Source organism: Naumovozyma castellii, chromosome 6 (genome assembly GCF_000237345.1).
Source record: "Naumovozyma castellii chromosome 6, complete genome".
NCBI lineage: Eukaryota > Fungi > Ascomycota > Saccharomycetes > Saccharomycetales > Saccharomycetaceae > Naumovozyma > Naumovozyma castellii.
The window spans coordinates 313,467-337,231 of record NC_016496.1 but is presented as its reverse complement, the minus strand read 5'-3'; the positions used below and the strand labels follow the sequence as shown (position 1 = coordinate 337,231).

The 23,765-nt window shown below is 37.5% G+C and overlaps 9 protein-coding genes across 9 annotated transcripts; 4 read left to right on the top strand and 5 right to left on the bottom strand.

Annotated features, from left to right (window-relative positions):
* Positions 1–366: 366 nt before the first annotated feature.
* On the bottom strand, positions 367–2,625 carry PMT2 (dolichyl-phosphate-mannose-protein mannosyltransferase PMT2; the record flags this gene model as incomplete). The annotated part of the gene is made up of 1 exon (XM_003676957.1): positions 367–2,625. The coding sequence occupies one exon, from the start codon at positions 2,623–2,625 to the stop codon at positions 367–369; it is 2,259 nt and encodes a 752-aa protein (XP_003677005.1).
* A 331-nt stretch (positions 2,626–2,956) lies between these two features.
* On the bottom strand, positions 2,957–4,267 carry FUN26 (nucleoside transmembrane transporter FUN26; the record flags this gene model as incomplete). The annotated part of the gene is made up of 1 exon (XM_003676956.1): positions 2,957–4,267. The coding sequence occupies one exon, from the start codon at positions 4,265–4,267 to the stop codon at positions 2,957–2,959; it is 1,311 nt and encodes a 436-aa protein (XP_003677004.1).
* Positions 4,268–4,600: 333 nt separating this feature from the next.
* On the bottom strand, positions 4,601–7,168 carry CCR4 (CCR4-NOT core exoribonuclease subunit CCR4; the record flags this gene model as incomplete). Its single annotated transcript, XM_003676955.1, has 1 exon — positions 4,601–7,168. One exon carries the CDS (start codon positions 7,166–7,168, stop codon positions 4,601–4,603), a length of 2,568 nt encoding a protein of 855 aa, XP_003677003.1.
* A 442-nt stretch (positions 7,169–7,610) lies between these two features.
* Positions 7,611–8,720, bottom strand: ATS1 (Ats1p; the record flags this gene model as incomplete). The annotated part of the gene is made up of 1 exon (XM_003676954.1): positions 7,611–8,720. The coding sequence occupies one exon, from the start codon at positions 8,718–8,720 to the stop codon at positions 7,611–7,613; it is 1,110 nt and encodes a 369-aa protein (XP_003677002.1).
* Positions 8,721–8,925: 205 nt separating this feature from the next.
* FUN30 (DNA-dependent ATPase FUN30) lies at positions 8,926–12,090 on the top strand (the record flags this gene model as incomplete). Its single annotated transcript, XM_003676953.1, has 1 exon — positions 8,926–12,090. One exon carries the CDS (start codon positions 8,926–8,928, stop codon positions 12,088–12,090), a length of 3,165 nt encoding a protein of 1,054 aa, XP_003677001.1.
* An 867-nt stretch (positions 12,091–12,957) lies between these two features.
* NCAS0F01610 (uncharacterized protein) lies at positions 12,958–13,998 on the top strand (the record flags this gene model as incomplete). Its single annotated transcript, XM_003676952.1, has 1 exon — positions 12,958–13,998. The coding sequence occupies one exon, from the start codon at positions 12,958–12,960 to the stop codon at positions 13,996–13,998; it is 1,041 nt and encodes a 346-aa protein (XP_003677000.1).
* Positions 13,999–14,439: 441 nt separating this feature from the next.
* Positions 14,440–17,409, top strand: NCAS0F01600 (uncharacterized protein; the record flags this gene model as incomplete). Its single annotated transcript, XM_003676951.1, has 1 exon — positions 14,440–17,409. One exon carries the CDS (start codon positions 14,440–14,442, stop codon positions 17,407–17,409), a length of 2,970 nt encoding a protein of 989 aa, XP_003676999.1.
* Positions 17,410–17,625: 216 nt separating this feature from the next.
* LDS1 (Lds1p) lies at positions 17,626–18,531 on the bottom strand (the record flags this gene model as incomplete). The annotated part of the gene is made up of 1 exon (XM_003676950.1): positions 17,626–18,531. One exon carries the CDS (start codon positions 18,529–18,531, stop codon positions 17,626–17,628), a length of 906 nt encoding a protein of 301 aa, XP_003676998.1.
* A 751-nt stretch (positions 18,532–19,282) lies between these two features.
* Positions 19,283–23,431, top strand: PSK1 (serine/threonine protein kinase PSK1; the record flags this gene model as incomplete). Its single annotated transcript, XM_003676949.1, has 1 exon — positions 19,283–23,431. One exon carries the CDS (start codon positions 19,283–19,285, stop codon positions 23,429–23,431), a length of 4,149 nt encoding a protein of 1,382 aa, XP_003676997.1.
* Between the last annotated feature and the right edge of the window lie 334 nt (positions 23,432–23,765).

Below are 23,765 nucleotides of genomic sequence, written 5' to 3'. Positions count from 1 at the left end.
TGTATACTATTGATCCACTTTGATTTGATCTGATCTATTTTTCACTTTTCCCAGTTCATCTTTTCGCGACGGTTTTTGTTACCCGTATTTCCTTAGGGTATACATGTCACCAGTTTAGGGGTTTTAACCTCTAACTAATTAGGGTTCTTTTAGCCCTATGAATAGTCCAAAAACAATACCAAATGTCCGCAAGGATGGTATTGCCTCAATAGCATTAATGTTACTAAGTATGTTACTAAGTTTATTTTGTTTCGATTTCATTTATTTTATTTTATTCTATTTTACTTAGTGTTGCTATACATCACATATATGTTAAGTAATATCATCACTTGTCTAACTTTAATTATGGTTGAAGCAGTAATTCAACTACCTTGATTCCTTGGCAATATTCCAGGTGGAAAACCAATTCAAGTAAGAATAGTTTTCCATTGGACCCACCATACCGAAAGAAATTGGAGAGAAATACCAGAAACATCCAATAACAGTGACATAAGCAGCTAGATAGATAACAATCCTGAGAATTTGAGTACTTTTGGTTTTTGTCAAGAATTTCAAACCCGCATCAAAGACATATGCCAAGATGATTAGAGCAAAATATAGAGCTGGTAGATAATGATGAACGTATGTGACTCTTGACATGATAACAAATGGAGCGTAATGTAACCCCCATGCTAGTAATGGATAAAATGCACCCATCATGAAAGTATTCAAATCTTTCGGATCTTGTAGATCGGAGTACTGTCTCTGCCATCTTATTAATAGCACCACTATATAAACCATTAGACCTACAACAGCCAATGAGGAACCCCATGTGGAAGCAGGTGTACCTAATAAGAAATATTTGACAACATCTTCACCCCAGCTACAAATTCTCAAACCCCAGTAAAGGGTTGGCCATTGCCAAGCTGATGATGCCAATATATCAAACTTTTCTGGATCTGGAACCAAAGCATTATTAGTAGCCATCATAGCAAGATTCAATTGGATAAAATCCTTAAAAAAATTGGTCTTTGGGAACTTAAAATCAGCAGGTCTTGGTGGGAGAACATCATTTTCGTTGGTTTCAATGTTCCACCAGGTTCTCTTATCTCTTCTGAATGGATTTTGGACACAGGCAACTTCAAATTGTTTGAACCCCCATTCAGGTAGATGATTACCTGTTTGAGATAAATAACAATCCATATCGGGATTGTAAATACGGAATGATGTGGTCAATGGGTGTAATTTGGTCTTATCTTCGTCACCTCTTTGATCAACGATTTCAATTAACCAATTATCTCTGCTATCACCTTGTTCAGCATCACCATAACCTGACACTTCCCATTGAGTACTAGAAATTGGAGCTCTCACTGGATGTGTATGCAAGTTCTTGCCTGTCTTATGATGGACTAATCTATATTGTGAATCACCTAGAACGTATTCAATATCAGTTTCATTTTCATGGTAAAATGGTTCACCCCTTGGTCTGTCAAAGAACCATTCATTGTTTGCATCTTTGTAACTGTACGCGGTAACTTGTTGCTGATTGGATCCCTCTGGGTAGGCATTATAATGAGAATGTAATAAGGCACCACCTAAAGCTTGATTCTTGATAGAAATGATTGATGAACCGACTGCAACGTCACGAGGACCTGCACCTACATCAGAACCAATCAAATTAGCTTGGAATAAAGATGACATGTTGGCATCTCCGGTACCTGAGTGTGTTAACAAATCAAAATGGATCTTGAAACATGCTAAGAAGACTAAGAATGGAACGATAATTAAACAGATAATTCTGGCTAACCAATGTCCAATATAAGCTTTCCATGACATGGTCTTGTCACCTAAGAAATTCCATAGATCGATAATAGTGTAGATACCGACGACTGTTATGATGAAAAGACCAACCATCTTTACAGAAATAGCACAACCCATGGATAGGCCTGTCAAGAGCATCCATTTCCACCACTTTCTCGAAAATGGTTTTGATCTTTGGTTATGGAAGATGACAAAGCACATATACGACAGAACAGTAAAGAATAATAACATGGAATCCAGAAGAATAAACTTGCCTAATGTAGTGTATGAATTTTCAAAGAGAACAGTAATCGTAAATAACCAAACGGTTGGGATAGAGAACCCAATTGCCTTAGCTGTGAAGTAAGCCACAGGAACACACATGGCAGAAAATGCTGCATTGAATATTCTCATCTTGACGTAATCAACATAATCAGGATACTCAGCACCAGATGAAAAATCAAAAGATCCGTTGTAACCAGCCAAATAGCCTGAAAGTCCGACAAGCATTTTCCCCAATGGTGGATGGACATCATGGTAAAACTCGTGTCTTAAATAATATGAACCAAACTTCCCGAAATGTGCTTCATCCCAAACAACATGATCGTTAATGCCGATCTTGTACATTCTAATGAAAATGGCCAACCCTGTAAACACGAGTGGCATAATTATAGATTCCACACGAAGCAGTGTATTAGATTCCTTCTTCTCGGTGGAAACAATCTCCTTCTTCAAATCTTCCTTTTCATCTATGATCTCTTCATGGGTATCTATGTTTATATCTTGTCTAGCCTTGACCTCTTCTGTGTCCTTTTCACGAGCCTTGAACCCAGTTGCAGAAGACATTTTGAACAATTAAAATGGCAAAGCTTAATTTGTGCAATAGATTGACGAGTTTCGAGGAGATTGATGAAGAACGACACGTAGATGGAGCAAGATCCAATGGCAACTGTAGCAACAACAGATCCTCTTTGTATACCGCAGCGACGTCTACGTTGTTGTCAAAAATGGATACGACGAATTTTTCAAAATTCCCGCCCAGAGGAATTCGTCCTCTTCTACGGGAACGCGTCACACTCGTATACGAATAGTATATAGATATTTGATAGTATCCGATAGAATAGGACTTTATTAATGTCATGCTTATAAATATTGGTAGAATATATACTGCTGTCGACTAGTGGCCCGTAAATAGAACCACCAAGTAACTTAAGACACTCCCTACGGCTAACCCCGTAGATACGAATATATTTGTGAATCCCCCAGCGGCTTCCTTCTCATCATCAGACACCAACTGGTCAGGTACTTTCATGAAACTGACCGAGATTGCATGTCCATTAGTGACACCAAAGAAAAATTGTAATAGGATGTAGCATACGTCAAGCATGATGGAATGCGTCGTGTTATTCTTATGTTCAATGATAAAAAAGAAGGGAACGAATATGATTCTCAGTATGGCATAAATGAAAACCTTGAATGCTGTAAAGTTGGGGTTTCTAAAGATGGGCCAATCTGCAATCACCCTCCCATATAAATCACCCAGATTCCAGACTGTGAAAATCAAAGGAATGTATTGCGAATCTTTCATCGGTATCTTTGTTGCAGTTATTGTCGAGGCAAAGACAGGGAACACAAGAGTTACCATAAATGTTGTAAAGATTGATAGAACTAGATACCTCAATTTTGTAAATAATGCTTCAAATGGGACATTCTCCTTCTTGAATGGAGTTGCAGTGTCATCTTCTCCAACTCTTTGTAATGGTTCTTCCTCACTATATGATCCTATATTTTCCTTCAATTTCGAATCCACTTTAGTAATTCTGTATAATATAATGCAAATGGCTGAAACTAAAGCAGTCGTTAGGAAATAAAATAATATTCCGCCATTGTTGGAAGATGACGCATCAGCATCATCATTTCCAGTGCTCAGGAAAGATACAAGCAGTAGCACCACTGAAGGTAAGACACCTGCAATGGCCTGACCCACCATTACTGCCTGACTATACTCACCACCATGCACATTTGCAATAGCCATAATCCCATTCTGTGTCATTGCTGTAGCTACTGAACTTAAAAGGACCAGTATCATCACGTTTACGAAATTGAACCATAAGGGAGTCCAATGGTGGCCCAATGATATAAAAGTGAGCAGGATGAATACTATTATTTCCCATATTAACCCTCTGATGACACGTTGTGAGTAACTATGTTGTCTCCTCGATAACCAAATGTTAAAGATCATAGAAGAGAGAGTTGAAGTTGTCATCATGGAACTGGTGAATATCTTGGACCATATGGTGGTATCCTGAAATATATCATGTTTGAAGTATTGGGAAGCACTGAGGATACAATTCCACGGCCAGAGAAGTCCTATACCAATGAAGACAAATGTTAGGTATGTTAGGTCTTGTAACTTCAGATAAATCGACTGGTCATATAGGGGAGGTTCATCGCTATCGGGATGCAGTTCATTTGTGTTTGAAGACATCCAATATGGAAATTAGAAGGATGTTGAATCTCTGTTCTGAATTACATTGTTTGTTCTTGGTAATACCAGAGTCAAATTGGCAAGTCTTCAAATTTCAGAAACTCGGCACTTGGTTCAGGATTTTCCACGTAAGAACCATGGAAAATTAACAGTAGAAATTGTATTAAAATTGAGAGGTAAAATAAACAATTATAATAAGAATAACGCTAATATACAGAAAATATAACGAAGTACATTTTGAAAGAGACCTTTTCGTTTTAAATAAATCGAACAATTCAATGTTTCGTTGTCGCTAAATGAAAAGGAAAGGAGTAATGAAATGAAAAGATGAGACTATATCTTTCTGCTTCCACTTGAACTCTTCATGAATTCAAACCTGGCTAGTAGAGGTATATGGTCACTTGGAAATTTATCGTTAGGGAAACCGATGAAGTTGGAAACGTAATCTTGATCCACTCCACCTAATAATCCTCTCACACGCATTGACTGTGTGGAAAACCATATGTAGTCAATGACATCAGTAAAAGATGGGGTAAAATTTGTAAATGGTAACTCGCCAATGTAATCGTAACTTGACCTTAATGATAAATTGTGAGCAAAATTCTTTTGTGACATGTAACCAAAATCTCTACCTTTATTGTCTTGATGGTTGACTACGCGACCAGTGCTTAATAATTCATAAACAGCAGAATCAAAATATGAATTCAAATCACCACATATAACCACATTGGCCTTCTTTACATCTTGTTTTGGATTTTCTTCTTTTAATAGTGCTTCCATATGATCTAATAGAATACCCACTTGAAAAGTCTTAACATCGTTAAATTTAGGATCCCAATGAAGGTGTGTGGTCACTACCCAAACTGATTCACCGGAAGTTAGAGATTGTAATTTCAAATATAAAGCAACGTTATCCTTGTTCATGGCACGGTTTAAATAATCCTCGGTACGTTGAAACTTCTTATGTTTCATCCAAGTACCACTGAAATCCATGGCCTCTTTAAATAACAGTTTGAACTTACTTTTCTTGAAGAAAATACAACACCCGTCCACTTTTTTGGAATCCTTGGATTGCATTGTCTTGGCTCTGGTCTTAATGTGGAAGATACCTTGGTAATCGTATTTTTCCAACAAAGGAGACCAAAATTCTTCGAATGTTTTAGATTCCACTTCTTGCAAACATAGGATATCAGATTGATAGGATAATATTTGATCCTTTAATTTCTCACGTCTATAATCCCAACTCAAAGCCCATGATGGCGTGTAACGATACATCTTTGGAGTTGCGTAATGTTGACATAACGTATTGTATGATAGTAAAGTGAAAGATTTCTTCTCTAAATCGGGGTTACCATTGGCATCAGCTAATTTCAAAGAATCATATTCTCTTACTGGTTCACCTTCAGTGTCAATTTCAATAAATTTTCTATCCTTAATTAGTGGAATTTCAGGTCTGTTATCTCTCAAGTAGAAGATCAACCCTGTAACGGATTTTTCTGTTAAGATTTTCAATAATTTTTTATCTAATGGGTTCCCTTCACAACCTAGAAATTGTAAATTGTATAAGTTACCAAATTCCCAAGGCAAATCGGAGATCAGATTGTTAAAGAAGTATAGATATTTCAATCTGAAACATGAACCAATTTCTGAGGGTAATTCACTCAATTTGTTATTTGATAAATCCAACACACAAAGGTTGTTCAAATTTTTAATCTCCTTGGGGATATGAGTTAGTCCGTTCCCATTTAAATATAATCTTGTTAAGAAAGTGTATTTGAAAAGGTTATCATTGATGTGAAAAATTTGCAAATTGGAAAAATCGATAGCATGCCATAATTGATCGTTATATTTCGTATCCTTTGGTGCTACCATTCTATTTTCGATTTCGTCATCTTCGTCAATATTATACTGTTGTGATAATTTCTTATGCTGCAAAAGAACCGATGGAGTTGTTGAATTTTGGTCTCTTGTATTAAGCAATTCCGTATGTGGTGTTGTTGGTGTGCCCATTCTACTATTGTTTGTAGTAGCTAATGGAGTATTTGCAGAACTTGGGGTCATTGCCTCATTAGTATTGTTTGGCATACTATTGCCATTGTTAGCACTGTTCGCAGTAGATGGTTTGCTCGTCTTACCTTTCTCCTTTGATGTTTCTGTAGCCATTTCCATTAACAGTTTCTTGGTACGATCTACCAATGACATTGACATTTCCGAGGGTTGGGTTTGCTGTTGTTGTTGGGACTGATTTATGTTTTCATTTGTTGTTGGAGCCCCCGTTGTTGTCTGTGATTGGGGTTGTATAGTAGGGTTATTGGTATTGTTTGGTACAACTGGTGCTGTCAAAGTATTATTAGACGTATTTTGAGATTGATTTTGACTTGCGAGGTATTTCTTCATAGCATTTTGTCTTGCGTAAACGTTTGGTTGCCCCAATGATTGTAAAGAAACGTTAGCCAGTTGCAATTGAAGTTTCCAAATTGGATTGCTTAGCAATGTTGGGTCTTCTAAATGTGGATGGAATAATGGATTGTTTGCATTGGCGTTAATGGAAGCTATAGCCAAACTTTGAGATGGTGCGTTTGAAGACATGGAAGTATTATTTGCATTTGGGCTTGTGTTGTTGTTCATACCCATGTTGGCGTTACCGTTGGTCAATTGATCTAACAGTTGATGTGAGGCAGATAACATAGGATTGTTGTTGTTGTTGTTATTTGCGTTTATTCCCCTTGGGCCGTTCCCCAAGTTATTTGGCAAATCATTGGAATTCATCAAACCTGGTGGTGGCATTGGGTTATTGGATAACCCATGCAGTTGTTGATGTAGAGTATTGGGGGTTCCATTTGGTAATTGCTGTTGTTGTTGAGATAAAGAAGGATATCCCATTAATGAAGGTTCATTCATAGTTCTTCCTTGGTCCTTTGTCTCTTATGTGCAGTATTAGTGTATTATCCTGGTAAAGAATGTGTCTTAGATGAGTGATCGTGAGTATGCGTCTTTAAGTCTTAATCATGCAATCGTGCCAGTGTTATAGTGGAACGAAATTTTTCAGACTGGACCTAGCTTTGTCGACAATAAAGTGTGTCTTTGTGTGGATAGCGGAGGGTTGCGTGTATGGAGGGATACGGGGGAGCTTGTTGAAGCAGTGGATTCTTGGTTCTTGTTGTTGTTTGTCTGTGTAGCCAGGGATGTTGCGTATCCGTCTGTTCTGACTGATTGATAGTTATTTATCTATTAGTTGTTCATGAAGTATTCCGGCGTTACCCGGCGGCGTTTTCAGATTGTATATTATATAGATTACATTATTATTATATTATATTATTAGTTATTGTATTGTTGTAATATATCAATGCGGTACCACTATCCAGGTGGAAGAGCATCCACCAAAGATACGTACACCGTTGGGCAGACCAGACATGACGGTATTGAGCGGCGAGCTCATATTGGAGTAATCGTTCACATCTTCTTGTTGGGATTCCTGTTGAGACTGTAATCTTCCACAGTTCCCATGCTCTCCCCACCCCCAACAGGACACTTGTTGTGTTTTGTCGTGCTTGTCTGGCAGGACTAGGATACCATGTTCACTCCCAGTAGTGAATCCTTCCACTGATAAGGAGCGGTTCTCTTCATTCTGGAATATTTGGCCAAAAGTCCCGTATCCATACGAGTAAATCTTGCCTTCCTTTAATATATGAATGGAAGACCACATACAACTGACTTGTATTCCCTTTTGGTCCGCACGTAGCCATTCTTCCCTTTGGAACCCCTTCGGTATATTACCCTTGATATCGACAATTTGTCCCAATTTATTCACGAACACAATGAAATCCTTCCCCATGGAAACGTAATCTAGAATGTCAGTGGTCGATTCAAATATCTTTATCGGCTGGTCCACCTTCTTACCTGTTCGGGGTTCAAACAATTGGCATTTCATATTGCTACCCCATCCATAAACCGTAGATTTGGTCCCCGTATTGACCAAGACACAACAATTTTGGAACGATGAGAATAGTTTTACCTCGTCATCTTTCCCAAATGCCATCACCTTCTTAAATATATCGCTCTTGCACATTCCACCTAATCCCAATTCCCCCTTCCCACCGATTCCACGGCTCAATATTTCATTCTGGGAATTGCAAATGACAGTAAATTCCCAACCACAAGTCACGTCTTTGTATCGACTCTCCGAGTCATTCAGCAAGTGCCATCCTTTCAATATCTCTGTACCGGTATCGTCCCTAATTTCACGCATCGAGTTATCACCCGTACCATAGCAGGTCCCATCAGCCATCAACATCAACGTGTGGTTCCCGCCACAGGCGATCTTCTTCAAGGCAGTCTCGTTCATGAACGTCAGTTGCGGGACAATGAAGTCTGCGTCCGTCTGTGGAAGCCCCAATTGATAGTTCCCATTAGATCCAAATGCGTACACTTTCATCCCTTGCTCAACGGGCATCACACCATCTCATTGTCGCACTATCCATGGTCAAATATATGCTCTTCCCTCTTATATATGACCAATACACGAAAATGGGTCCACACCCATTTACTTGACGCGTCTGAAAAATTATCAAACAAACATCATGTCTTCAAATCATATCTACTCACAAGACACACGATCCATCTCAGCTCCCAGTTCCCATATCCACTAGACATCCATCATGACGGACCCCTACGAGCCCAACGACGTGCAAGTCCCAGAGACATCTTCTCCCTCCAAACCGCTGCAACAGGACCCTTCATCCTCACCGCTGAAACCATTGCAACCGCCGCCATCGGCTACTTTGCGTGACAAGTTCACATACAGTCCTAACACAACGCAACCAGCATCCAATAACAACAGCAACGCCTCCTCCTCTCTTGCAGGCCAGGAGTCGGCCCTCGCAAACCTCACCGCTGCATTCCCGGACTTCTCCCAGACACTGATCCTCGCAGTGCTCAAGTCCAACTCATATAACCTAGATCTCGTCACCCAGAGACTTAACAGGATCAAACAGCAACGAGAAAATTGGAAGGCCACTCCAACAACAAGCTCTCTGGCCACGAGACTTGGGTCATTGAAGTCCAAACCGAAGGCTCCCGCTTCGTCCAAGATCGTTGTGGATAAGCAGAAAGGATCCATATATGATAGGTATTCCTCTGTCATTAAGGCCCAAACACATTTAGAATATGACCCTGGTTTGTTGAAGAAGGTCCAGGAGGGCGATAGGAGGAAGTTTAAACGATTAGTCAGGGAGAATGACATGACTTTGATTGATGATCCGAGGAAGAAGGTTAAGGGTAATGGGAATAGTAATTCCGCTTTAGAAAAGGCCCTTTTTGCCCTGAGTCAGAGAAAGAAAGAGGAGAAATTGCAGAGGAAGAACAAGAAGAATGTATTGACTTTGGCTGACGATGAAGACGAGGAAGACGAAGAAGAGGATGAACAATTGAGTGTGGAAGAATTTAGTGGGGATGAATATGAAGAAAGAGCCACTTTGAAAAATATTGATGATCAAGTGTTAAAGTTTATTAATGAATCTGATGTGTTAGATTTGACCGATTTGGCTGATACCACGTTCAAGAAGGCAGAAATTATTGTTTCCAGGAGACCGTTCCAATCGTTAGATCAATTCTTACAGAGTGAATTTATTTCTGAGGAAGAGGCCAAGAAGACAACGAAAAAGACTAAGGGAAGAGGTCATAACAGTCAGAAAAATGAGAGTGAAAGATTACTGGAAAGAATTACATTGGCAATTAGAGGTTATAACGCCATTGATTCGTTAATTAAGAAATGTTCCTCGTATGGTAAACTGATTGAATCGCAAATGGCTAAATGGGGGATCACTATGGATGATATTACAAATAACAATGAATTGGATGTCATGGAAGAGGATGGTAATTTAGCTGTAGTGGAAGAATTTGATGAAAATGAAGTAAGTGCCACTGCAACGCCCGTTCCTATAGATTTGACATCACAGGATGATCATGACAGTGATAGTGATTTTGAAGATGAAGATGAAGAATATGATGATGACGATGATGAAGATGAAGATGCCGTGGTCATGCCTAAAAGGAAACCAAAACTTATTACTCCCCCTGAAAAGAGATCCGGTAATATTAAGTATTTTAAGGGTAAACCAAAATTGTTAGATTCCGAAGTTACATTGAAAGATTATCAACAAACTGGTATTAATTGGCTGAATCTATTATATCACAACCAAATGTCATGTATCCTAGCAGATGATATGGGGTTAGGTAAGACATGTCAAGTCATTTCATTTTTTGCCTATTTAAAACAAATTAATGAACCTGGTCCTCATTTAGTGGTCGTCCCCTCCTCCACTTTAGAAAATTGGTTGAGAGAATTTCAAAAATTCTGCCCCACTTTAAAAATTGAGCCATACTATGGTTCACAAAATGAAAGAGCAGATTTACGTGAAATATTGGAAAGAACCGCTGGGCAATATGATGTGATAGTCACAACTTATAATTTAGCGGCCGGGAATAAATATGATGTTTCCTTCTTAAGAAATCGCCAATTTAATGTGGTGGTCTACGATGAAGGGCATATGTTGAAGAACTCTATGTCTGAAAGATTCAACAAATTGATGAGAATTCAAGGTAATTTCCGATTATTATTGACAGGTACTCCACTACAGAATAATTTAAGAGAATTGATGTCATTATTAGAATTTATTATGCCTGCCCTTTTCATTTCCAAGAAAGAATCACTTGCCTCTGTGTTCAAACAACGTGCTAAGACTACCGATGATAATAAAGGACATAATCCATTGTTGGTGCAGGAAGCCATTGAAAGGGCCAAGACGATGATGAAACCATTTATTTTAAGAAGACGTAAGGATCAAGTGTTAAAGCATTTACCTGCAAAGCACCACAAGATTGAATATTGTATAATGCAAGATCTTCAAAGAAAGATTTATGATAGTGAAATTAAGACAGTGATGGAACACAAAAAAATGATTCTTGATGGAACATTGCCAGATGATCCCAAGGAAAGGGCCAAGATACAATCTTCAAGTTCTTCTAATTTGATAATGACCTTAAGAAAGGCTGCATTGCACCCATTATTATTCAGAACAATTTATAATGATGCTCTAATAGCCAAAATGAGTAAGGCGATCATTAATGAACCACAATACAAGGTGGACGGTAACATAGAGTTCATTAAGGAAGATATGAGCGTTATGACAGATTTTGAATTGCATAGATTATGTCTCAATTTCCCCAATACACTTTCACGTTATCAATTGAAAAACAAAGAATGGATGAATTCTGGGAAAGTGGATACTCTTTGCCGACTCTTAAAGGAAATAATCTTTGAACGAAAGGAAAAAGTCTTGATATTTTCTCTTTTCACTCAAGTTCTTGACATTTTGGAATTGGTACTGTCCGAGTTGAATTACAAGTTCTTGAGACTAGATGGGTCCACGCAGGTTAACGATAGACAATCCTTAATCGATAAATTCTACGAGGATGATACAATCCCAATCTTTATTCTGTCTACCAAGGCAGGTGGATTTGGTATCAATTTAGTTTGTGCAAATAATGTTATCATTTTTGATCAAAGTTTCAATCCGCATGATGATAGACAAGCCGCAGATAGAGCGCATCGTGTGGGTCAAACCAAAGAGGTAAATATCACCACACTAATCACTAAGGATTCCATCGAGGAGAAGATATTCCAGTTAGCAAAGAACAAGCTGGCCCTGGATTCGCACATCAGCGAAGATGACGGTAAGAAGGCAGACGACGCCCTGGAGGACAAGGTGAGCGACATATTGGAGGGCATCCTGTACAAGGAGAACGAGACGAAGGTGGAATGAAACCCGTCCGTCATATTTATTCCAACAACATACGACGACACTCATGCATGGATAGATCGATGTCTGTTGTATCATGTTGTAGTTAATTAGTTTACGTTAAGATAGGTTACATAATAACAAATCACTGCGCGATTTTCGCGTGACAAAGAAAGGATTTGCATGGCTCGAATCTCTTGTGCGGTTCTTCTCAGGTGCCAGCGATGATTTAGAGAGATAGCAGAGATCGTGTAGATCCTTGCTACCAAAAGGCAGTTATAAAAGATGGCAAGGAATTTGGGGCCCCTGAGACAGTTTTTTTCATAACTTACCGCTTGTGTAACGTTCATATAGTAATTAAAGCCTCCCAGGTTGATGAAGAGATTTGTTCAAATGCGGATGCTGCTACAGAAAATTCTCTTTATTTTGCTTGCACTTCAATTTGCAACATGTTTGGAGTTTGAGAGATCCGCTGTTTTCGATTGCCTCGATAGTGTTAAAGTTGTTGATGATGGGATTACTGTCGATTCTGGCATGGATGCTTAATTCCAGCAATTCTCCCAGTTAAATATCTCCGGTGATATCACTAACAATGGTTTATTCTGTGCCGGTTTCTACGCTACCAGTGGGCAGGACATTAGTATTTCTTCAGGTACTGTAGTAAATAATGGTAAGATATTTCTCAGTAACTGGGATCAGGATGCTTTAATTTTTACCGGTGAAAGTCTTTACAACTATGAGTATATTTCAATCAGTTCAGCATCATACGGTGTATTCTTCTCATTTCCAACAAATTTTGTTAATGATGGATTCATTTTTCTGTATAACCTAGATACAAAGACCACATTTAAAGGTCCAGAATCCGGAATTATTAATAATGGACTAATCACTATGCATGGAATGCCTCTTTATATGTCACCTATTGTAGGCACAGGATGTCTAGATTTGGGGAGTCAAGGAGATTTGATCTCTTTTAATGTCTCGCTTCCATTTAATCATACTCTGTGGATTCAGGGAGGCGGTTCTTACAATGTAAACATACATTTTACTGGACCACCTCTATCTTCCAACAATATTGTTATACGAGGTTTTGATACATCACATGTAACAAAATTCTTTGCGGATTCCTATCCTACTACAACTGATCCGAATTTATTTAGCTATTCCTATAACAACCTTACAGGTATATTGGATTATATGACACCAGGCGGTACATTCACTTTCAACATTGGGACAGGCTTCAACGATACCAGCTTTGAGTTAACTACTCCTGGAACCATGGTTATACAGCCGCTGGCTGTGGCACAAGAGCGACCATCTAATTGCCCCACAGACCCTTGGGGAGTCAGCGGGTCCTTAAATAATTGTCGAGGTCCACCACCACTTAACAATCCTGACATTTTTACTGGATCTTACTATCAAGATAATATTACCGAGATCATTTCATACTATACGACTCTTGCTTCTGACAGGTTGCCTACTACCATAAGAACAGTCAGTTATTATATTCCGTCGATTACTGTACCGTCTGCATATTTACTTACGGTAACCATTCCCTTCAAAACTCTTACTAAATTAATTTCGTACTATACGACGCCTAGAACATTTATGGGTATAACAGATCTTCCTTACATAGCAACGACAATTATTACATTAAGTGGACTGCCCTCGCCATATACTACGACGTTGACGACAGATAGCATGACCGTTTCAGGGATAGTTTCATTTTATTCCGGTGGATCCAGCACCAAGACATTAACACTTGCCTCCACATCATTCTATACTCAATATACAAACATCACGACAACTGTGACGGAGTATCCCAGGGGTACTATTTTCCCAACAAGTTGGATTTCAAAAGAGATTAGTGGAACGGCCACTATCACGTACTCTACATCCATGGAAACGTATGTCGTGAAGACGCAGGCCTGATTTTTTTTAGTTTAAGCCTTATTTAAGAAACTTGTATTGTAGTGCACCTAATATTATTAATATACGTATAATTTATGACACTTAATGATGCCCTAACTAGTTACTTAACTCTTTAGCGCGGTGTGTGGATGTTCAACCCTAAACAGATTTCAATAGGCAAAACCTGTCTTATTTCGGAAGGAACAAAATTTGGGAACGATTGATCAATCAGTTGGACGAAAGTCTTTGATAAGATCAGACTCCGAACAAGAGACACATTCCGTGACTAGCAAGCGAGATTCATATCTGACCGTTGGCTCATATTTACTCAACCGAACCATCATATTTGCACAGCGTTCAAAGACTTCTTCCACGAAATAGACACCCATTTATCAGAAGAGGAGTCAGCAAGAAGCACCCTCAACAAAATAGTCAGCTACTTAGTACATACAAATTTCAATCATGAGCTCCTCCAGTAAGGACTCTGTCACTATGGAGGATCGTTCCAAGCACGTCTCAGAACTTCTTAAAGTGTTGATGGATATAAACGTCATGAATGGTGGTAATACAGACACTGCAGAAAAGATGAAATTACATGCAAAGAACTTTGAAAGTGCTCTATATGCAAAATCTTCATCAAAAAAGGAATATCTGGATAGTATGCAGGAAAAGGTTTCTGCCATGCGAAATACAAGAGATGCTAGACAAAAAGCCATAGACCAAAGGACGGATCAAATGAATATGCAGCGATCACAGCAGCAACAGCAACAGCAAGCTTCTAATAACTATATTCCTCCCGCAAAATTCAATAACAATGGTAATAATAACCCAAATGGTAACATCAATCCTCAAGCTTTCATGAATCAACAGGCGCAAGCAAGACAACAAGCTGCCTTGCAATTGAAGAATAGACAAGCTGTTCAACAGCAGCAGCAACAACAACAGCGTGCTCAATTAAGTCCGCAGCAACAGCAGTTGATTAATCAAATGAAAATCGCACCTATTCCTCGTGAGTTGCTGCAGAAAATACCCAATATTCCACAAGGTGTGACGACCTGGCAACAAGTCACAGAATTGGCTCAACAAAAAAGATTATCTCCTCAGGATATGCAAATTGCCAAAGAAATGTACAAGATTCACCAACAGTTGTTATTGAAATCTAAACTTCAGCAGCAGCAGCAACAGAGAACCAATGGAAACAACAATGATAATGGCTTAGTTCCAAATAATCAAATGCAGCAGCAACAGCAACAGCAACAGCAACAGCAGCAACAACAAAGGAATGTACCTGTTAACAGTAATGGCAACCAGCAGAGACCACAGAATCAATCGAGAGAGTTACCAAACGTTCTTGGCCAAATTAATCAGATCTTTTCTACAGAGGAACAAAGAGCTTTGTTGCAAGAGGCCATGGAAGCATGTAAGAATTATCAAAGAAACCAATTTGGAAATGCTAATGTTCCTGACCAAGCTAGACAATTATTCATAAGAAAGTATATAAACCAAAAAGCCTTGAAGAAGATTCAGACGATTAGAATGGCCCAACAGTCTGCTGCAGCCGCTGCTAACGGTAATATACCCAAATCACAATCCAATCAGCCCGTACCGTCTCAAAGAAACAATGGTCAGCAACCAACACCATCTATTAACGGATTTAATGGTAATGCAAACATGAATCAAGTACCTAATCCACAAATAAATAATATGCCACCTACATCAAACGGAGCCCCAATGCAGAATCAACATCAATTAACACCACAACAAAGGGCTGCTCAACAACAACGAGTAATGCAAATGCTACAACCCACGCCTCAGGATATTGAAACTGTTAGAAAGATATCATCCGATGCCTCAAGAACACCACTAAGACTGTCTGATATCACTAATTCATTATCACCTCAGGAGAAAGAAGAAATCAAGAGAAAATTACAAATGAATCAGCAATTGTTTGCACAGGTTAGTAATTACGCACCCCAGGTTTATGTGTTTACTAAAAGTGAAGGTTTCTTGAAGGAAGTGTTACAGTTGAGAATATTTGTTAAGGAAATTTTAGAAAAATGTGCAGAAGGAATTTTTGTCGTGAAATTGGACACAGTTGATAAGTTAGTAATGAAATATCAAAAGTATTGGGAAAGTATGAAATTGCAGCTTCTAAGGAGACAGCAATTGATCCAGGAACAACAGGCACAGAATAACCAAACTCAGGGACAAAACAATAACAATAATGTTAATGGTGTTGCCAACCCACCGATTTCTCAGCAACAACAAAGAGTTCAAGGATCGATGCAGCAGATTCAACAACAAATGCAACAAAAGCAGTGGCAACAAACACCGCATCTCAATAACAATACTGGAACCACGACACCGGTGGTTTCTGCAGTTCCAAGTAAGAGTAATATACCTGCCTCGAATTACCAACAAATGGTTTCAAGTAATATTGGTCCTGTTATGAGTAATAAAACCGCATCGGCAACACCAGCCCTTTCAGAACGAATCTCACCAAAGAAGGAAGCTAGTGTAAAAGGCAACAGAGGAAAATCTGTAAGCAAGAAAAATTCTCCGGCGACCGCCACGGCTACTTCAGGCACCATAAATCAAGCTACGCCGAGCAACATTGTTGGAAGTAAATCAAATACCCCCATGGTGGGCAATTTTGCATCTCCATTAGTTCCTAATAAAACTTCTACACAACAGCCACAAAATTCTCCATCACCATTAACCGTTCCTGTAGCCAATATTGCTAATAATAATAATAATAAAATGAATCCATATAGAGGAGAAGAAGAGAAGTTAGCAGATTTGAACATTAAGAAAAGTGAAATTATGTCAAGATTTAAGCATCGTAGAGAAGTCTATGGTGAATCACAAATTGATTTATTCCTTCTAACTTTAGGTGATTGTCTAGGTTGTAAAGATGGCAATATGGAGCCCATATATGAAATTCCACAAATTATGATTGATCATACTAATGGAACTGGGAAGAAGAAAGTTACTAAGGCGGTTCAAAGAATAAGGGATCGTGATGTTGTTAATGTTAATGTAAGGGATAATAAATTAATAATGCAAAGTAAGAGTAAACCAGAAGATAGGAGTTATACCATTGACATTAGGGATGTGGCTTCTGTGTTCAAGAATGCTAGTGGACTCTGTAATTTAACAGATATGAGTATATCGCCTAATATTAAATTCAGTGAGGGGACTAACAAGAAGAAAAGAAAGTTACAAGACGTGGATATCAGTCCTGTAGGATCTAATACGTCGCCATCTTCATCATTAATGAGTGAATCTAAGAGAATTAAGATTGATTCTCCTGATGATATGTTTATGGGGAAGACTTCCGTTAATGAAGATACGGCTGATATGGATAAAACAAACTTGAATGTCGCTCAAAACATATGGGATTGGAATTATTGGGAAACTGTAAAACAATGAATGCATTTCTACTGTTTTAGACATTTCAAAAGGTAGATACTTCAATTTTTTCTTTTAATTAAGAGGTTAATTAGATATTTAACAATTCTTTATTATAATATATGAACTAACATGAATCATAGTAAAATATATATAGACTTTCAAGTAAATTGATAAAAAATATTGTATAGCACTTTCCAAATAGTTTTGAGAAAAAATAAGAATGGTATATTATGTTTAATCCAAAAGCTTCATTTCGATACCTAATAAAGTACATCCGATAGTATTAAAGGAAATGAATAAAGCAGAAAAGATTGGTATAGTTTCCGTTAAAGATGCCACTATCCCAAATGAGGCATATAATCCGAATCTGTTAAAAAATATTTCTTCTCTTCTTCTATCATCGAATCCTCTTAATCTAAACATTTTTGAGAAATAAATTTTGGAGACGAATGGGGCAATAATTACACTAAAAATAATTGGGCCAAATATGGGCAAAAATGATATGGATAATAAAATGGATAAGACAATGAACCCAATCCCATATTTCATTGTCTTATAAGGTAAATAATAGGTCCAAAAATAAAGGCTGTTGAGAGGGACAAAGTGTTTTGTGGGTCTCGCATCTTTATCTACTGTTAACCCATAAGTCTTCATACACACGATGGTAAGTTGGTTATTAAAATGGGACATTCTTAGAAATAACATTGTGAGGAGATTTGCATGTAGTAGTGAATGTAGCCCAGTGAGAATGAACCCAAATGGACCAAATACAAGCAGAATTGAAAAGTAGACAGGCGTAATGGTGACCCAATAGATTCCGAACACAGTTGCAAATGAAAGACAATATAATAAGTATAAACGAGTAATTGTCGGCATATAACCGGCAACATTCAATTGCATCTCCTTGAATCCCTTAAATGGGTAATAGTATGGCTTTATAGAGAAGAAATCGCTCAAGAAGGAAGATGTCATCAAAGATATTCTGGACCACCTTTCAGTTAGTTCCTTTTTGTAAACTTTCACCCCATATTCATCAAAGGGGATTGCAACTTCAGGAGCTTTTTCATACTTCTGCCTTCTATCAAATTTATATGCCAGGCCACCTAGTCCTGTTAATGCCAGAGATGTTGCGATACTCATGTTGTTTCTTCTATTTGTTGTTTTTCTTCTTCTCTTCTTCTTCACTACCTTGTTCCACAATTGGTTTGTTTATATTCAAATACAGGAAGTAAACACCCTTAAAGAGAAGAAACTAAAGAACTAGGAACTTGGAACTATGTTCTTACTCTTGCGTATTTATAGTCTTATTCCGTCGCCACTTTCTTGTCACTTTGTGTCATTTCCCCGTAACTGTCCGAACTTTCCTGTCCGAGCACTCCGGGTAACGTTTTTACGGTCGCCACCAATAACCAACACATTTTATTAGATAGTAAGATGGAAGTGAAGGATCGCAGACACCAGGTTCTAGTCGAGAGTATAATCCAGAATAACTAAGGCTAGTGTATTGTTTCTATTTACTAACTAACAAAGAAGCAAACTCGGGTTTGTGGAACAGATCTCTTAACCCCAATCTCATCTGCTTATGTAAGCGATCCTTGTCTGCTTATTCTATCCATTTATCCTTTCTTCCTTTGTTGACCCTTTTTTTCAAACAATAGAATCTACCAAAAATATAACGGTTGCACACAGGGATAACGAATAACAAAGGGAAACTACTATCCTTTGGCTCTCACTCAGATTTGCCTTTATCATCCTTTCTATCAGTTACCGAGCAAAAATACAGTTTTCACTCTGTCACTCTCCCTAAACTTATCGCATATACACATACACATACAGGAGAGAAAATATCCTATTCATTTACCCAGTATACCTCCTACACACACAGTTAACCATGCCGTATATAGGAGCATCAAACCTTTCGACAAATTCTTTTATAAATTTGAAAGAAAAACATTCTATAAAGAACAGGATATCGGAGACAGGATCGCACTCAAATGCAAATTCAAATTCGGGTTCTGTATCGATAGCATCTACCACTGATACGTTGGGGTCGCCAAATTTAAAACAAATAACTAATATGGATAATTATCCAACGAGTGATTTCTCAACAAGTGATGTATCAACGCCGCTGAAGCACTCCCTTTCCAATTCTTCATCAACAATGTTTCATAAACCACCAGTACCTCCTGCCGCATCATCATCACCTCTACCACCAGCACCTTTGGATGAAATTAGAGCTTTATCCTTGGACTCTACTTCTTCAACAAGTATAGATATTGACTCGAAAGAACTTTTCAATATACCAAATGAGTCAACTCACTCATATTCTTACAATCCTTTATCTCCAAACTCATTGGCAGTAAGGTTGAGCATACTAAAAAGGACACTAGAAATTATTATTGGGAATCCTGCCATGTTAAGAGAACCTGATGAAGATTTAACGTCGATGCCCACAAATAATAGTAGCGTGAAACATAGTAGAACAAATACGAGTTCACTTCACAAAAATACTTCTAATAATAATAATTATAATAATGATAAGATATTGGAGAGAACTCAAAGTTTAAGCAATAATCTCTTCCTTAATAATCCTTACTTTCATGGACGTTCAGAGAGAAGTAATTCAGTATCAACTGAAAAGTTGAGGGGAAGAAACGATTCAATGGCAAGTAATAATAGTATCGTTAACACTTTAACTGCCCCTACGGCCGCATTAAATGCATTCGTTTCAAATACAACACCATCCCTACAGCAACAAGAAACAAAACCTTCGTTAATACCACCACATGTAACAAAAGTTAGATCAAGCATTAGAAGAGCTAATTCATTGGCCTTCTTACCAACAAGTTGGAACAATTATGATACATCTATGCGTAGAATTTCAAATAGTCATAGAGAAAATTCTACTTCTAATTTGCCAGCAACTTTAAATTTTAGACACCCCTTTGCTACAAATAATGAAACCACACTTAATAGTGTGGATAATGAATTTGATGAAGAAAACGAAACTGAAAATCTATCTCCAGCTGGTGGTGCATCCATATCCTCACAGGGAGGTAAAACAAACTCGATCCCTTTTATGGATCCTGATTTGAGTGATTCAGTGGAATTAATAAATACACAAAGATCAAATCTTATCGCTTTATTGGATTTATTAAATGAAACTTTAGAGAATAACGCATCTCCAACTTCTCCAAGAGCTTCAGATTTACACATGATTTCATTATTGAATATAAACAAAATTATTCTTAATGGTAATGAATCCGGCGATAGTTACTCATCCAAAGCAGATCAACGGTCCCAAGCATTAAAAAAGACATTGCTTGATAGTCTTGCAGAACCATTCTACGAGCGTACCATTGTGGAAGAATCATTGATTGAAAGTGAAGAAGCAACAAGGGAAGAAGTAGATGATTTTGTTGGTTCAGATGACGCTGTCGCATTGGGTGATATGAGACCGCAACAGGATTATGGTCGTATATTAAGAACGTTTACCTCCACAAAGAACTCAGCACCACAGGCTATCTTTACGTGTACTCTAACCAATCCTTGGAAATTTAAAGCAGCTAATGATTTAGCCTGTTTGTTATTCGGGATTTCAAAGAATGCATTGAAGGCATTGACTTTACTAGATTTGATTCATACTGATAGTAGGCCATTCGTATTACATAAGATTTTATCCACAGAAGGTCAAGAATTAGTGTTTGCAGGTGAAATCATTGGTATCATCCAACCAGGTGCAAATAGTAATTCATCGGGTTTAATCTGGGCCTCATTTTGGGCCAAGAGGAAAAATGGTTTGTTAGTATGTGTTTTTGAAAGAGTTCCTTGTGATTATGTTGATGTGCTATTAAATTCAAGTGACTTTTCTGTTGAAAACATTGTAAAGAAAAGTGGACTATTAGATGAAACTGATTTGAAGAATACAAACTCAACACAAACTATAAATCATAATGAAACGCATCCAAAATTTGAACTGGGTGTATTTGATGATAAAGATGAAGATGATGATGATTCTGAAGATGAAGATTCAATTGCACCAAAGCAAAAGGAAGCGACTAAAACAGTAAAATTTGCCAACGATGTACGTGATCTCGGACAGATTAGTCAATCTTTAAAACAATTAATTGAAGACGTTTGCGATGGAAAACTGACGTCACCAGATGATGATTTGTTACCATTATCTCTTAGGGTCTCCAATCATATTAATCAGAAAAGATATTTCACTTTAAATCATCTTTCATCAAACATTCCATGTGCTGTTTCCTCATCTATCTTAGAAAATGAGTTAAAGTTAAAGATACATAGTTTACCATATGAAGCAGGTCTTTTTATTGTGGATTCTCATACTTTACAATTAATAAGTTTTAACAAGTCCATATCCAAGAATATGTTTGGACATCATTTTTCCGAGTTGGTTGGTAAATCAATTACTGAGATTATCCCTTCATTTGCCAAGTTAATGGATTACCTTAAGAAGAAATTTCCACACTTAGATGTTAATACATCAAGAAATCAAGGGTTGGTCTTAACAGAACATTTCTTCAGAAAGATGCAAGCAGAAATGCTTGGTGATCCAAGCAGTTTCTACACTTCTGTAGGTATTGATGGTCGCCATCAGGATGGTCGAACCATTAAAGTCGATTTCCAATTACGTGTTATGAATGCAAACGTCATTCTGGTTTGGATTACTCATTCAAGAGAAGTGGCATTAGCTGATTATTCCACAACTCCCTCCCAATTACAAATGTTAAAGGAAAAAGATCTTTCAGTCTTTGGAAGTACGAGTAGCTCAAATATTTCATCAAAGAAATCCTCTGGTAAATATTCTATTGGATCAATTGATGATAGAACTAGCCTTTCTGTTAATACAAGTCATGATAGTAAATCGAGACTTGAAGTGACAACTAATAGAACGATGTCTGACATTGGTTCTGTAGACGATGAAGATGAAATTGATGATACCGGCAGTGAAATAATGGTCGAAGATCCGGAGACTAAACATAAATTAGAGTTGGCCAAGATATATTCCAGAAACAAGTCACAATTTGTTAAGGGTAATTTTAAAGTCGATGAATATTTAATTAAGAGTAAATGCTTTTCAGAAACAGGATCAACAACAACCTTGGAAGAAGATGTTCCATCGGATACATCATCTCCGCCAAATGAAGTGACTGCAGAACCTCAAACAACATTCTTACGCAAGCCAGCAAAGAAGATTGGTAGTGAAAAGCATATCAAAAAGTTTTCTGATTTCTTAATTCTACAAAAGATGGGTGAAGGTGCCTATGGTAAAGTAAATATGTGTATCCACAAGGTGAAGAAATATATTGTTGTCATCAAGATGATTTTCAAAGAAAGAATCTTGGTAGATACATGGGTTAGAGATAGACAATTAGGTACTATTCCATCAGAGATTCAAATTATGGCAACCTTAAATAAGAAACCACATGATAACATCCTGAGCTTATTAGATTTCTTTGAAGATGATGATTATTATTATATCGAAACACCCGTTCATGGTGAAACCGGTTGTATTGATTTATTTGATTTGATTGAGTTTAAAACAAATATGACCGAGTTTGAGGCAAAACTAATTTTTAAGCAAATTGTATCCGGAATTAAACATTTACATGATCAAGGTATTGTGCATAGAGATATCAAAGATGAGAATGTGATTGTTGATTCAAAAGGGTGTGTTAAGATTATTGATTTTGGTTCCGCTGCATACGTTAAGAGTGGGCCATTTGATGTCTTTGTTGGTACCATTGATTATGCAGCACCTGAAGTGTTAAGTGGTGAACCATACGAAGGTAAACCTCAAGATATCTGGGCAATTGGTATCTTGTTGTACACGATCGTCTTTAAAGAAAATCCATTTTACAATATCGATGAAATCTTGGAAGGGGAATTAAAGTTTAATAATTCCAACGATATCAGTGAAGATTGTATTGAGTTGATTAAGAAGATCCTTATTAGATCAGTTCCAAAGAGACCTTTAATTGAAGAGATTTTCAATGATAAATGGTTAATCCTCTGATTTATTTATTCTGCATATTGTACTCGCATGTTACAACCAATTACGTTCTCATGTTCATACCAAAAGAAGTTTATTTGTTCGTCTTTTTATTTCTCTAATTATACCTTTGAAAGGAAAAGTTCCATAATATATACGTCATTGCTAATGATTATACTCATAATCGGACATATTTTTTTATCCCAAGGAACTTTGTAATATTTCACCTGCTTAATTACTATTTTAGTTGACATTTTATATAAATTCATTTTAATTAATTAGTTACCAATAACATTTTTCAATAGTTTGAATCTCTTGCCCATCTACTCATGGGATGGATTTTTCTAGACCAGTTGGG